Source organism: Rhizopus delemar, genomic scaffold, assembly GCF_000149305.1.
Source record: "Rhizopus delemar RA 99-880 supercont3.13 genomic scaffold, whole genome shotgun sequence".
Taxonomy (NCBI): Eukaryota; Fungi; Mucoromycota; class Mucoromycetes; order Mucorales; family Rhizopodaceae; genus Rhizopus; species Rhizopus delemar.
Window position 1 is genome coordinate 630,768 of NW_027137839.1, and position 13,587 is coordinate 644,354.

At 35.1% G+C, this 13,587-nt stretch overlaps 5 protein-coding genes across 5 annotated transcripts; 1 reads left to right on the forward strand and 4 right to left on the reverse strand.

Moving 5' to 3' along the window:
• Nucleotides 1-6: 6 nt before the first annotated feature.
• RO3G_14097 (uncharacterized protein) lies at nt 7-1,266 on the reverse strand (the record flags this gene model as incomplete). Its single annotated transcript, XM_067668681.1, has 7 exons — nt 7-288; nt 350-560; nt 616-746; nt 797-846; nt 974-1,006; nt 1,065-1,206; nt 1,264-1,266. 7 exons carry the CDS (start codon nt 1,264-1,266, stop codon nt 7-9), a joined length of 852 nt encoding a protein of 283 aa, XP_067524782.1.
• Nucleotides 1,267-3,568: 2,302 nt separating this feature from the next.
• Nucleotides 3,569-7,275, reverse strand: RO3G_14098 (uncharacterized protein; the record flags this gene model as incomplete). Its single annotated transcript, XM_067668682.1, has 10 exons — nt 3,569-3,577; nt 3,726-4,319; nt 4,384-4,606; nt 4,668-5,232; nt 5,286-5,423; nt 5,481-6,078; nt 6,135-6,244; nt 6,300-6,498; nt 6,571-7,177; nt 7,235-7,275. 10 exons carry the CDS (start codon nt 7,273-7,275, stop codon nt 3,569-3,571), a joined length of 3,084 nt encoding a protein of 1,027 aa, XP_067524783.1.
• A 310-nt stretch (nt 7,276-7,585) lies between these two features.
• On the reverse strand, nt 7,586-7,747 carry RO3G_14099 (uncharacterized protein; the record flags this gene model as incomplete). Its single annotated transcript, XM_067668683.1, has 1 exon — nt 7,586-7,747. The coding sequence occupies one exon, from the start codon at nt 7,745-7,747 to the stop codon at nt 7,586-7,588; it is 162 nt and encodes a 53-aa protein (XP_067524784.1).
• A 1,461-nt stretch (nt 7,748-9,208) lies between these two features.
• On the forward strand, nt 9,209-10,335 carry RO3G_14100 (uncharacterized protein; the record flags this gene model as incomplete). Its single annotated transcript, XM_067668684.1, has 3 exons — nt 9,209-9,737; nt 9,794-10,015; nt 10,070-10,335. 3 exons carry the CDS (start codon nt 9,209-9,211, stop codon nt 10,333-10,335), a joined length of 1,017 nt encoding a protein of 338 aa, XP_067524785.1.
• A 386-nt stretch (nt 10,336-10,721) lies between these two features.
• Nucleotides 10,722-13,086, reverse strand: RO3G_14101 (uncharacterized protein; the record flags this gene model as incomplete). Its single annotated transcript, XM_067668685.1, has 4 exons — nt 10,722-10,726; nt 10,894-11,773; nt 11,842-12,891; nt 12,979-13,086. The coding sequence occupies 4 exons, from the start codon at nt 13,084-13,086 to the stop codon at nt 10,722-10,724; spliced, it is 2,043 nt and encodes a 680-aa protein (XP_067524786.1).
• Between the last annotated feature and the right edge of the window lie 501 nt (nt 13,087-13,587).

Below are 13,587 nucleotides of genomic sequence, written 5' to 3' on the forward strand. Positions count from 1 at the left end.
AACTCTTTATTTCTTTTTGGCTCTTAACGTTTGTCCCGTTCCTACAAAGGCATGCTTTTCTGTCTCGTTTTGAACATTTTCAACTGATAATGGAAGGATAATTGGGAAGCCAAAGTAGAGTTGACCAAAAGGTAAATTTAATGGCTCGTCACTCAGTTCAGACTCTGGATTTGATTCACCCTCCATGACGTTTGCTTTATTTTTCCCTCTCAGACTTTGCCCTCCTCCTTGAAAAGCTGTAAATATTTTTTTGGTAGTCTTTGGGAGATCGATAGGCATTTGACTTGTCTACAAAGAAAAAAGAAGATAAACCTATAATGCTTCCGCTAAACAAGTAACATACACATACCTTTGTCTGTGTTTGCTGTGATGATTCAACATAGCCTATTGGAGGCGCAAAATCAACTTCTAAATCAGTCTCTACAATAGATATACCGGAATGATCTTCGTAAAAAGGTTTGACTCCCAGTACTTTAATCCCATAAATTTTATCATTGTAATTGATTTGTATGATATCTTCCACAGTTAGTGTTGAAAAATTACGTAAAGCCTTTTCTAGTCTATAATGGCTGTTAGCTTCATTCACTCCTTCCTTTTCTATCGTGTTCACTTTACACTGCCCGATGATCTGTAATATCTAAGAAGTCCGTTGATTGGGGCTGAATTCTTACAAAAGAACCTAACGGCAAGGTGACATTCTTTACTTCAATTATATTTCCAGGCTCAGTATCTAGGGATTCCATCATCTATATACACTACATCAATCTCTAGTTGTAATAAATGATACTTGAATTACCCATTGTGGTAAATAGACCCTGCCCTCTTCAGCAATAAACTCAAGTACGCCTGCATGTGTATGTTTTCTTTCTGACCCATTGATAAGTTTGAATAGCATTGGATAGGAAATATTAAGTTGTGCTGAATACAATGTATCAAAATTAGATAGGTTTCGATTAGGACATAAAAAACTTACATAATTTTTCTAAAGCGGATTGAGGAAGAATAACTAATTTTTCAGGTTAAAATTTAGTAATAGACGTTAGTATTATTTGAATTTCTCTTACTTTTTCCTCCATAGTTGACGTTGTCTCTATCATTTCCGTGCTGCATCATAGCTATAGGATAGCAACGATAATTCTCAGAAAAACCTCTATTGGGATTCATGAATCCTCTTAAAAATGTTGGGAATCCTTCTTCGTCGTTGAACTACAGCATTGAATAAGGCTCTTCTTCGTTTACCAATACACACAGAGTACTATTTACCATTACTCTTTAGTTGATTGTAATTAAGAAAAAAAAAGAGAAACTAAAAAGCAGTTTGAAGTAAAATGATGCTGAGTATTAAAAAAGACATGTTACATCCAATAAAAAAGTTTATTTATGCTTGCCATTGTTTCTTTTAAAACATCCTGTTACATAACAGAAAACCATGCTTTATTATTTTGTAGATTTAAAATTTTTTAGGTTAAATTATCCTCTTATATTTTTTTGTTGTTTTATTCTTCTTTCATAAATTAGTTTCAAAGAATTAGGAGGCTGTAAATATAAAGTAGCATTGATAGAGTTGCAAAATTGTCAGTATTATCATACTATCTATTCAAAATCAATACCCCTTAGACTCTTTGAGTGAGACGTAATTCATCTTCGCTTGGATCTCAATTCTTTGGAACTATTGTGCAAAAGAAGGATTCAAGTGATTGTGTATTTATTTGACACGTTTCAATTATTTTATTACTTTAACCGATGCTACGTGTCTGTATTTTCTCCATACTTTGGAATAATCTCCTTGCTCACGTTCACCATATCTTAGTGAGAGTTAGTAAAGAGGCATTGCAAGAGACAGGCCATCTCTTTTTGATATGACTTATTGGATGCAGTTACTTCAATATAACTTACTTGCTTATAAAACATTTGAAACAATTACAATCCGTTCAATTAGAAAAAGTATACCACTAACTTCCTGCCTAGAACTATTCTTAAGTTTGCTTGTTTTGGCAAAAAAAAAAAAAAAAAAAAAAAAAAAAAAGTATCTTGAGCAATAAGTATAAATTTAATAAGATTTTTAGATAAGTTTAACAATAAGATATGGGAGTGGTTTGTTTTTAGAGTTAATAATTTTTACTGATTTTCAAAAAGCATAATTAGGACGGTATTTATATGATGCAGTTGAAATTATTGGATGTAAGGTAAGCGACAAAATGTAAATCAATAAATAACGATAGTAGTCATTACTAGATCAAGACATGGCATATCCTACGTTAGAAAAATCAATGAAGATAAATACTTTTCTTCTTTGCTCAGATTATTTTTCAATACGTGTATTTTAGTGTGATTTTAATTTTATACTATAAAATGAATAAAGAAGCATGTGAGACTTAGAGATGTTATAAATTACGACTAAAATATCAAAGTAAGCACAATGCTCACAATAAGTTCCTTTGAGCAAACTTCTATTAGTGATCTTATCAATATATTCAATAAGTCTTGGGCTATATCTTATGACTACAAACTGGTAATCTGTTTTTTAAAAAAGGGTCTCTTAAATCTATTGACACGAATTGCAAAAGCTACATCAGCAATGTCAGCTAAAGAAAGTTGATTTTCAAAAAAATATACACCAGTTTAAAATTGGTAAATCAAACACCCATTGATGTATTAGTTTCTGTTGATGATAAACTGAAGCCATACATTGATTTCTCACCCATCTACTCTAAAGCCAAAGTGATATTGTTTTCGCGATTTTTTCAATTTTTAACCTACGCGTTGAGTAAATATTTAATACATTGGTCAATTATTTTGGAAGGATATTAGTCTATAATATGACAAACATGAGCATACTTTAAGGAATCTTCGTGTAATAAATTTTATGTATCCTACTATTGCTTGGAGAAGGATTATCAAGCTAGTCCATAAGAATCAAGAGTTCCATAATACAGTATTTTAGTCCTTTTTTTTTTGTAAATGGAAGAGTTTATTCAAATACCCCGAAAAGCGCACATTTTATGACAACACATAGATAAAATTAAAAGGAAGGATGTAAACAAATGAAGTTAAAGGAAGTATAGTGTGCGAGACATAAAAGAATTGAGTACTATTATTAAGCAGGAGTATGCTAGTTGCGCTTCAGAGAGTGAAAATTTTCTGCTTGGATCTTGCGTATCAGTTGTATGGCACGAGCAGCCGCTTTACCAGGACAGAAGATATGGCTGTCAAAGACAGGTAGCCAGTGACAATACCAGATAATCAATATGGCACAGACAATCAAGGTTCAAATATCAACCTTGAATGATCTTTGAAAAAATGATTCAGGAAATAAAAAAGAAAAAATAGGCCTTTTTATATTGCACTGGGACGGTCTCATACAAACATATGTTTGTGATGATAAACTGCTCTTTTTATTTTGATTTTGTATTGCGATCTATTCGTTTAGTCATGTAAGTACTTTTTTGACAATGTCGAGTTGAAAAAGTCACCCAACATGAAAAGCTTTAGTGTAATTTTTCAACCAGCAGATAATCTAAAATACTGAATGCTGCCATATTCTTATTTTGTATACATTGTGCTTCATTTATTGAAGCTATGGATAGAACAGAAAGATGTATTTTTTATTTATTGCGTAGTATTTAATGTGACACGGTCACCCATCTTGTTCCCTCTCTTCTTTGTTCTACTTGTATTGGGGGTAATGGCCAGCCTTTTGGACCAAAGCTTGGTACAACATATACCAATTTTCTATCTTGCTTATTGCCAATAAATTTTGGGAGTGGATACTCCAATGGTCGACCATAGGAACAAAGCCCTTGCCCAAGCTTTGCGATCCATTTAGCTTCCACTGCTGTGTTTCCCTTCAACCAGGTCTTTCCTCCTTTATACAATTCACTATATACAAGCATCGCTGGTGGTTCTTGGTTATAAAGTGTGGAAGTAGGATGAATAAAGGCCTCTTCATCACTCCACATCAATCGATATACCACATGACGTGCGTTCTTATATTTTTTGCCTTTTCCGCCGCCTGTCTCAAGCACATCTTGGCGAATTGCTACTGAATCAATAAACCCAGCTGCCAATACTTGTCTAAGCACCTTCAACTGTGTCGAGTTAGGTCGTTTCATACGAGGATCAATACACACATCAATTTCTGGGAAATTTGCAGACACCAAGTTTGTAAGTTGACGACGGAGTTTACGAATTTCACTCATTGCCTTTGGTCTCAAAAAGTTTTCTTCACAAAAAGTTGGACTTGCATCTGCATATTCGTAAGCTGCTACTGCGCTAAGAAGCTTAAGAATATCACTTGAGGGGTCTAAAGAAGAGTGTTTCTAGAGGAAAACAAAAAACATTTAGTCATGTTAAGGTCATAAAAAATATATAGTTATATGTTACCATCAAAGAAGTGAAGTATTTCTTTCTTAATGCTTTTCTCTTTTCTTTCTCCAAGACTGCTTCACTCTTGATATGCGCATACTCCTCATCATCTTCATCACTATCTTCATCTGACTGATTGTCCTCCAACTGGTAATCTTGAATAAAGGGGTTTCCTACTGAAAGTGCAGATACAATAGCAATTACATAGGGTAAGCAATCATGTTGTTGTCCAATAATAAGCCTATAAACAAAACAAAAAAGAATTAAATGAGCTGTCTATCATGACACATTTCCGCTCTTACATTTTAGCAAATCGAGGAGTAATAGGAAATAATGACATTATTTGGCCAAACTCTGAAATACGCTTTGTTATAGGGTCTATAGCACCGAGGTAACCCAACAATTTCTCTGCTTTGAATAAGTTTTCTCTAGGAGGAGGTGTAGGGAAGGGAAAATTGACAACATTGTCAATATACATGGATTTCATACTCAAGACAACACCTTCAATAGGCATACGGTCAATTTCAGGTGTAGAGAATTGAGGAAATTCATGATCAAAAACAGCAGAAGAGAATAAACGATAGCAATGACCAGGACCTGTTCTACCTGCACGACCTGCACGCTGACCAGCAGAGGCTTTTGATGTCCAATCAATCTCAAAGGATTGCACGCCGGTTGCTATATCATACTTTCTTTCCTTCGATTTACCACAGTCTACTACATATCGTACGCCAGGTATAGTGACTGATGTTTCAGCAACGTTGGTAGCCACAACACAAAGTCGGGTACCTTCTGGAGGTGGTTGAAAGACACGAAGTTGTGCTTCAGTTGGAAGCATAGAATACAAAGGAAGCACGTGTAATGGAGCTGTGCGATTATTAGTATATAGCTGTAGTAGAATAAGAGAACAACCAACTCACCATTTTTTACGACTTGATCTAATTCATCTTCATCAAAACCTTCTGCAACGTCATCTTCATCTTCACTATCTGTTTCAATTTCAAAGTCTTCTTCTACTTGGTTATCACCCAACTCAATAGCTTCTTCTTCAAGATCAACTGATAGACGAAAAAAAGTTTGAGTTCAAACTATAAAAATTTCACTTTAGTTTTTACCTTTTCCAGCTGGCTGATTGACCTTTTTAGATTCTATTTCTAATGCATTCTCTTCTTTTTTCATTTCAGATTTACTAGCTTCTGATGGAAGAGCAGGGTATCTTTTTCGAAGCTTTTTACATAGTTGGGTGATTTCATTTTGACCAGTTAAAAATACCAAAATTCCTCCTGAAGGCAATCGCTCATGTATTTTGGATATTTTTTTATAAGCATCTGCAACATGATCAACTGGTGTTCTCTTGTTAAAGTGTACAGACACAGGGTATTGTCTAGCATTGACATTAATAACTGGCGGTGGTGTGGGAAACAAAGTCTTGTTTTCTGTAAAATCAGATACACGAAGAGTCGCAGACATGATTACAACACGTAAAGGCTTGATCTTTTTTCTGTCTTCACGACTCATTTCAGCTCTCAGTTTCAAGACTCTACTAAGCACACCAATCAGAATATCTGTGTTGATATTACGTTCGTGGGCTTCATCAATAATAATAGTTGAGTATTTTGTTAACAACAAATCCTGTGACATTTCACGAAGCAAAACACCATCAGTCATGAATTTAATACGCGTTTGATCGGATACAGTAGCATCATAACGAATCTAAAACAATATGGATGAATAGTGTTTCTTACGTGTTTCTTTTTTATATTATATACCTGATAAGAAACTTCTTTGTCTGAAAGATTTAGTTCATCAGCAACACGTTTAGCCATACTGACAGTAGCAACTCGTCGAGGTTGGGTAACACCAATAAGACCAGGATTATCTAAAAAAAAGATATTTATAATTTTTTTCTTCACAGAATATAGATGTGTACATACCACTATCAGGATGAGACCAGCCAGCTTCATATAAAAATTGTGGTACTTGGGTTGTTTTACCTGAACCTGTCTCACCACAAATGACCACAACAGTATTGTTTCGGATAGCTTCCATAATTACTTGTTCTTCAGCACAAACAGGTAATTGCAATCGCGCTTTTTGAATTTCAGGTTTTCTGTTTACATTGACATAGAAAGGCTATATATACAAACATGTATTTGTAAGTGAATGCGTTGAAACGATTTTCTCCTTTGTAACTTTCAAATTTACCTTCACTACTTCATTGCTTAAATCACCTTCTCTATGGCTCTTTAATAATTGTACTTTAATATCATCGAATTCCTCTTCTGCTCTCTTAGGTACGGGTGCTACAATATTCTTAGTTGCTTCGACAACCTGCTCTAAGTGTGTTGGTCCCTTCTCTTTTTCTTCTTTTTCAGGTTCAGGCAATGTTTTACGTGGTGCTTCTTCCTCCTCCTCATCGTCATCATAGGCTGAGTCAGAGCTGTCAAACGAAGAATCTGAATCCATACCCTTTCTTTGCTTGTATCGTTTTCTAGCAATTTCGGGAATAGTTGACTTCTTCTTCTTTCTCTTTCTCTTTACAAGGTTAAGGCTACCTCCATCTGCTGTCTGTTTCAATGCGCTTCCTACTGCTGGTTCTTCTTTTTTAGTTTCCTTTGGTTCAAACACAAATTCTGGCATAGGTGGCAATGTTTCGACATCCTTTTCTATCAACAAAGGCACATCTGTATTGGTGGGTGTAATACCTGCCTTTTGTTCTAACATGGCTTGATGAAGTTGTTCACGAAGAGTTTGACCTGATCGACCAATTAATTTTGATGATTTTAACAGATCCGAAGACCATGATGATGTTCTATATAAAATCGTAAGCTTCGCTTTTTTCATGCATGTAAGGAATAATAAAATTTACGAGAGCTTTTCCAATAAGCCTGCCCTAGCCTCTTTTTTCATTTTTTGTTCCTTTCATAAAAAATTAGACTCAAAGTATATTGGAATCGTTCTTTTTCTTTTACAATATATTTCTCCAACTTCTTTCTCTTTTTCTTCGACATGTATTTTATTGGCTAAAGATATTGGTTGGTACTTGACGTATTTGCTGCGTCTGCAGTTTTGACTAACCTCTTTATATGAAGGAGTTGGAGTTTTCTCCTTGCTTTCTTCTTTCTTCTCAGCACCAGGAATGATAATAAGATCATTAGAATCTCTGTAGGTACAAGTTAGCAATGAGTAATCCGAGAAAGGCATTTTTTTTAAGGATCGCTTACACTGGCTCTTGTTGCTTAGGAATTTCTCTAGAGTTTTGTTCAGGGTCAAAAGCAGTAATACCGAGACCACCATCTCTTGCCTTTGGGTGAGGACGTTGGTTTGGTCTTTTAGAAGAAGCTCGAGCTTTTTCGTTGTATCTGGGTCTTGATTTCCCCATGTCTTCTTTTTATTGATCTAGAAATGAAAGATCTTGGTTTAAACTTTTTTATAAAGTAATGTGGAGATTGAATTGTTTGCACTGGAAAAAGGATTCCATGTCACAAATCATGCATTTTCTAATGATCAGTGCTTATAAGAAATTTTGAAGTTGTTTTTACATAGCAACGATAAATGTACAGCAGTCTCAATGATAGAAATACATTGAGGTATAGTTCACACACAAATACTGGAAAGTTAATCTAAATCAAGTATTAGAAGTGGCTTGGTATTTTTTTTATGTAATTAAATCTGCCACTTATGTCCATCTCTGGAGGGTATTTAAGAGGTTTTCTTGATGGATCCAGTAACACTTTGTTTTTCAAATCTGTAATGTTCAACAAATTTTTAAACCTTAAATAACATTGTTTAGATTGTTTATGGTTATAAAGCACTTTATGAATCAGAATAATAAAGATGTAATAATTTAAGAGCAAGTCAAGTTTTCATACTATTTTGTTAGTGATGATACAATTGCCTATTATTGTTTACTCTTATAGTCCCTCAGTTTCAGCTATCCAAGTAAAACATTGCAAATATTTAAAAGTAGTTCTTGATTTCTTCACTTGCTTTTTTCTTTTCGCATAATAACAGAAAAAGATATGACACTAGATTATGCGATACAACAGCTGGTCTTTATGGGTAAAAATAGTAGTAACATTTAAAGCGTAAAAAAGCTCGTTCAAATTGGATTTAACTACAAATAAGCTTGAATGAATCAGAAAGAAATAAGCTTTGTTGAACAACAAAATGCAAAGAATTTCTAGCATTTTGAATTAGGTCTAAGGATGTTCAGCATTTATCACATTAACGACGCTATTCTTGCAAGAGGATCGTCAAATGGAAAAGCTGATGTTATTGATTTGAACTTTTCTTGTTTTGATATACACATGATCTATATTACTGCTTTGCTCATGACTGCTATGACAATGTAGTTCATATTATTAATTGCATTACAACAACGAAAGCTTGTAAACGGTGTATGGATTGTACAAGACGCAACTATTTTTCTTCTTTTCTTATACAGTCTTTTTTAATGCTTCATAAAAAAGATAATAAGAAGAAAGAAAGGGCGGCAGCAGAATCAAAGGTACTGATTACACCCATTGGCAGTTTTGCTGTATTTGATGAAGATACGTTTACAAGATTTGGAGTTGCAAACCTCAAAACGGAATTTTTGTTGTTGATTAAAATTGAACTAGTTAGCATCTCGCTACGCTTTATTTGTATTGATACTGGTTCTTTGTTAACTCTTTTGTAGAGTTCAGCTATAGCATGTTTGCTCTTATAGCCAGACATAATTAAATTACCACCCCATCTTTGAAAGCCATTTTATAACTCAGATCTAAGCCTTCCACCTAGAAACGCCGCACCTGTACACCAAAACTAACTTCTTTTTTTTAAAAAAAACAGATCAAAAAACATGCCAAGCAGTGCAAAAGATCAAGACCTTTTCGGGTTAAACAACGACAGTGAAGACGAAAACAATGTATCTTTGGATGAAGAAGAGGAGAAGGATACAAGATTTTCAAAATCAAAACTTCAAAAGAGCTCATTTAATGACAGCGATGCTTCAAGCGATGAAAGTGAAGACGAGGATGACAAAGAAGATAGAAATGAAGAGGAAGGAAGTGAATTAGAAAACGAAGAAGATAATAGAGAAAGTGAAGAAGAAAGTGAAGAGGAAAGACAGGAAGAGCTTTCTGATATGGAAGGATATGATGCGCCAACCGATTTGACTGAATTTGGTGTCATGTCTAGCAAGAAAGGCAAAGAAAAGAAAAAGAAAATAAAATCACTTACTCCCGAAGAATTGGAGAAATTTGAAAAGGCTAGAAAAAAGACGGGTGTTTGCTACTTATCACGCATACCACTGTTTATGCCCCCAAGCCGTGTAAGAGAGCTTTTAAAGAAATATGCGGACATTGGAAGAATTTATCTTGTGCCTGAAGGTAGACGATAAAACGTTAGTAAGAAAGAACAAGAGCTTTAACGAATTTTTTATTAGATCAGAAAATTACAACTAGACGTAAAAAGTATACCAAAAACAATAGAAGAAATTACATTGAAGGATGGGTAGAGTTTAAAGATAAGAAGCAAGCAAAGGCAGTAGCAGAACATTTGAATATGAGAGAAATTGGAGGCAAGCGTAAAAGTCGATATTATGCAGAAATGTGGAACATCAAGTATTTACCAAAATTCAAATGGCATCACTTAACTGAACAAATGGGTAAATAGACTGTATATAGAATACCTTATCCCTCTTTCTAACTATTGTCTATAGCTCATGAAAAACAAGCTCGTCAACAACGATTGAGAAACGAAATTGCACAAGCCAATCGTGAAAACAAGACATATATTCAAAATGTTGAAAAGGCTAAGATGCTTGAGAATATGAAGGAAAAGAAGAGAAAGAGAAATAACAATGATGAAGGTCCGAGCGAAAATATCAAAAGAACATTTGAGCAAAGAAATAAGGTCAACCGAGAAGTTGCCCCTGTGGATGAAAGCGTTAAAGGTCTTTTGGGAAGCATCTTTTCTAAAAAATAAAATACATTTGTGCACAATAACATTTGTCAATTTATTTAAATACGCAAACAAAGGTTTGATCATCTTGTAATAATTGAGAAAACATGTATCATTTGCAAAAAAAAAAAAAAAAAAAAAAAAAAAAAAAAAAAAAGATTAGAGAAACAAAGCGTTATACTTTTTTTTATTTGGCTCATCTAAGGTTAAGGAACAAGCTCATATGGGGGTATATTCAATACTTGTCATAGAATTCCATCTGCTGAAGCATGCATTCCTTTGGCACTTTATATTTTAGTTCTTTTATGTTTTCTTTGATAACTGTCCGCATATAAAGTAACCGCTCTTTTTTTCTATACATTTCATTAAGCAATTCGTCAAAAGCATCAATATCCTGCTGCTGAGCCTTATCATTCTGCAAATACGATTCGTCTACTTTTGCAATATAGCTTTCAGCTACGTCAGCGACCTCATACTCTGACTCTTCATAATTAGATTTCATCGTATTGAGATAGTCAAAATGTGTTTTCACGATATTTAGTTTCAGCTCTCGCAACATCTTTTGTTCACGAATATATTTACGACAGTACGCGTTGAACCTCTTTTGATCTGGAACTTTTATAATTGCTTCGCGGCCAACAGCGTCCGTTGATAGATGAGCGTACGACGAGGATCCAAAAAGGCTCACAACGGGAAGGCTATCTTGAGGATCACTACTGCTGGTTGTTGCTGGTGAAGCATCTGAGGGCATTGGTGTGATGGCCCCCTCTTTATCTTTTGTAGGTGAATAAGATGGACTATAAAAGTGAGGGGATGTTAATGATGAGGTATGATAAGATATCTCTGGAGGTGTCATGTTGTGAACTTTATCAGGCACTGGTGTGTGTTCCAAAGACGACGTGGAATGCTGCATCTTGACTGAATGTGTCTCACTATCACGGTCTGTTTCTTCTATTGAGGGTGACATAGAAAGATCGCTTCTATCAGTAGATAAACGAGGTGAATGCGCTCTTGTACTATCTTCTAATCTGTAGGGAGAGAGAGACATTCGAGAATTTTTGGTACTAGATGGAGAATCTAATTTACTAGATGGCACAGATAGTTTTGTATTCTTTGCATTTTTGGAAATAGAAGAGGACGAAGACTGAAGACCCCTTTTGGAAGGATTGAGCATTCTACGTCGCTGCTCTTCCATCTTGGAACGTTTCTTTGCATTTGCTGCCTTTTGAGATGAAATAGAGGAAGGAGAAGTAGAAAGAGATTTGCTGTTTGGACGGGTAAGGTTATCATATATGGGGTCTGATTTGGGTATTTTGAGAAGCTTATAGGCTTCTAATGCATTTTTTATCACCTTTGCTCTATCAGTGTCTGTATAGAATGGCCATTCCCAAATTTCTAATTTAGAGTACATTTGTGGTCGCAGACAATAAGAATCTCTTGGATTACTAAGACGAATGCCAACCTAAGAGATAGATCTGATGATGAAAATGCTGTTTGGAAGAAAAATAAAATAAAAATCTAACGTTATACCTTTCCTGCAGCGCTTTCAATTTCTTCAGTTGATACTTTACATAGCTTACTCAAGAATGGCACTGTAAATGCGCCTAAAGCTAATTGATAGCGTACACGATCATACAATGACACATTTTTATCTGTTTCCGGTGGTTCATCATCGAGAATCTCAGCCTCAGCTGGTTTTCTCTTCACAGATCGGTGTTGTTCTGGTGAAACACTAGAAGAGGTTGGTGTGGTAGGTGTATATGAGGACATGACTTGCTTGGTTTTATGAAGCTTTGGTGGAGTAGCTGTATCTTGATCCGTTGTTTCAATACCTCTATGCTTTTTACTTGGTTCAACTGAATCATGACTAGTTACTCTTGAATGACTTAATGAGCTAATATCAGATGCCTTTTTAGATGATATATTCTCAGAATACGTTTGAAGGCTTGTTGCAGGGGGAGTATATGAGCCTGAATAGGCTGATGTAGGTGGTTGTTTTGTCAAAGGGGGAGTATAAAAGCCATGATCTGGTTTCTTTCCTTTTTTGATCAGTGGTTTGCTCCTTTTAGCGTCAGATATTGACCTGTCAATAGCTGCTGCTGTTTCAATATCAATGAGTTTAGTCTGCCTCGCCTTTTTTGCATTCGCTAATTCTTCAGTCATGTTTCTGATACGCTTCCTCTCTTCTTGCAACCGTTCATCGGCGGAAGTTTTCGTGTGACCTGGTGGACTAGCAGCTGGATTTTTCAGAGAGGGTGTGTTTGGCTTAAGCGGAGAATTTATAGTTTGAGAGCTCAAGGTATCTGCAGATGTGACATTCTGAGTGATGGTAGTTTCTTTTTTAACAGACTGGCTAGAGGAATTGTTGTTCTTGCTAGGCTTTAAATCACTAACGTCGGTTACTTTCTTTTCTGCTGCTATCTTTTGGCTCTTTGGTGGAATCTTTACAACATTCACAGTGGCAGGAACAGCCTGGCCTACATAATTCAACTTGTTGGGTTGAACTTTTGAATAAACAGCAGTGGTACGATTAGTGCTATTAGCTTGAATGCTGATTTTCACATCAGAAGCTGAAATTGTCTATGTATTTTGAAAATAGAAGAAAAGAAGAATATTAAAGCATTAGTGAAAATGTTCTGGTACTTGTTACAGTTGTGAAATGCTTACAAATGAGCCATCACCCTTTCGTGACAATGGCAACTTGTCACGTTTTGCTAGCTCATTAAACACTTTTGCACTAAGCTTGAATCTGTATATTTGCACTTCTTTAGACATTGCTATTGTCAACAAAAAAAGCGGCAGAAACAAGAAAGAAAGAAGAAAGAAAAAAAAAGCGCAAAAACAGAAAGGGAATTCTTTTTGCATGAAACAGTTGAAGTCACAGATTTGAATGAAGTTTATTTTTAAACATGATTCGACTTTTGATAAGCGAAAAATACACATTTTAATAAACTCCAAGTATATATATTTCTTACTCTTTTCGTTTTTCAATGAGAGCAGAAAATCTGGCAACTTCGATGCCATTGTATTTAATAAGTCTGTAAATAATAGTATATTTGAGATCAGGTACAGACCAGACAGAATCACAAAGGTAAAAATGATCACTTTGATCCATCAAATAATCATTCAACATTTTAGTCTATTTCATCGTCTTGTATTGGATATGGACCTTTTTCAATTAATCGCAAGAGAAGAAAGGATTCATATGAGAAGACGTTCCATTGCTGTGATAAGCCTCAAGTTCTTCGCCGCACAGATATTCCCATTAAGCGGTGG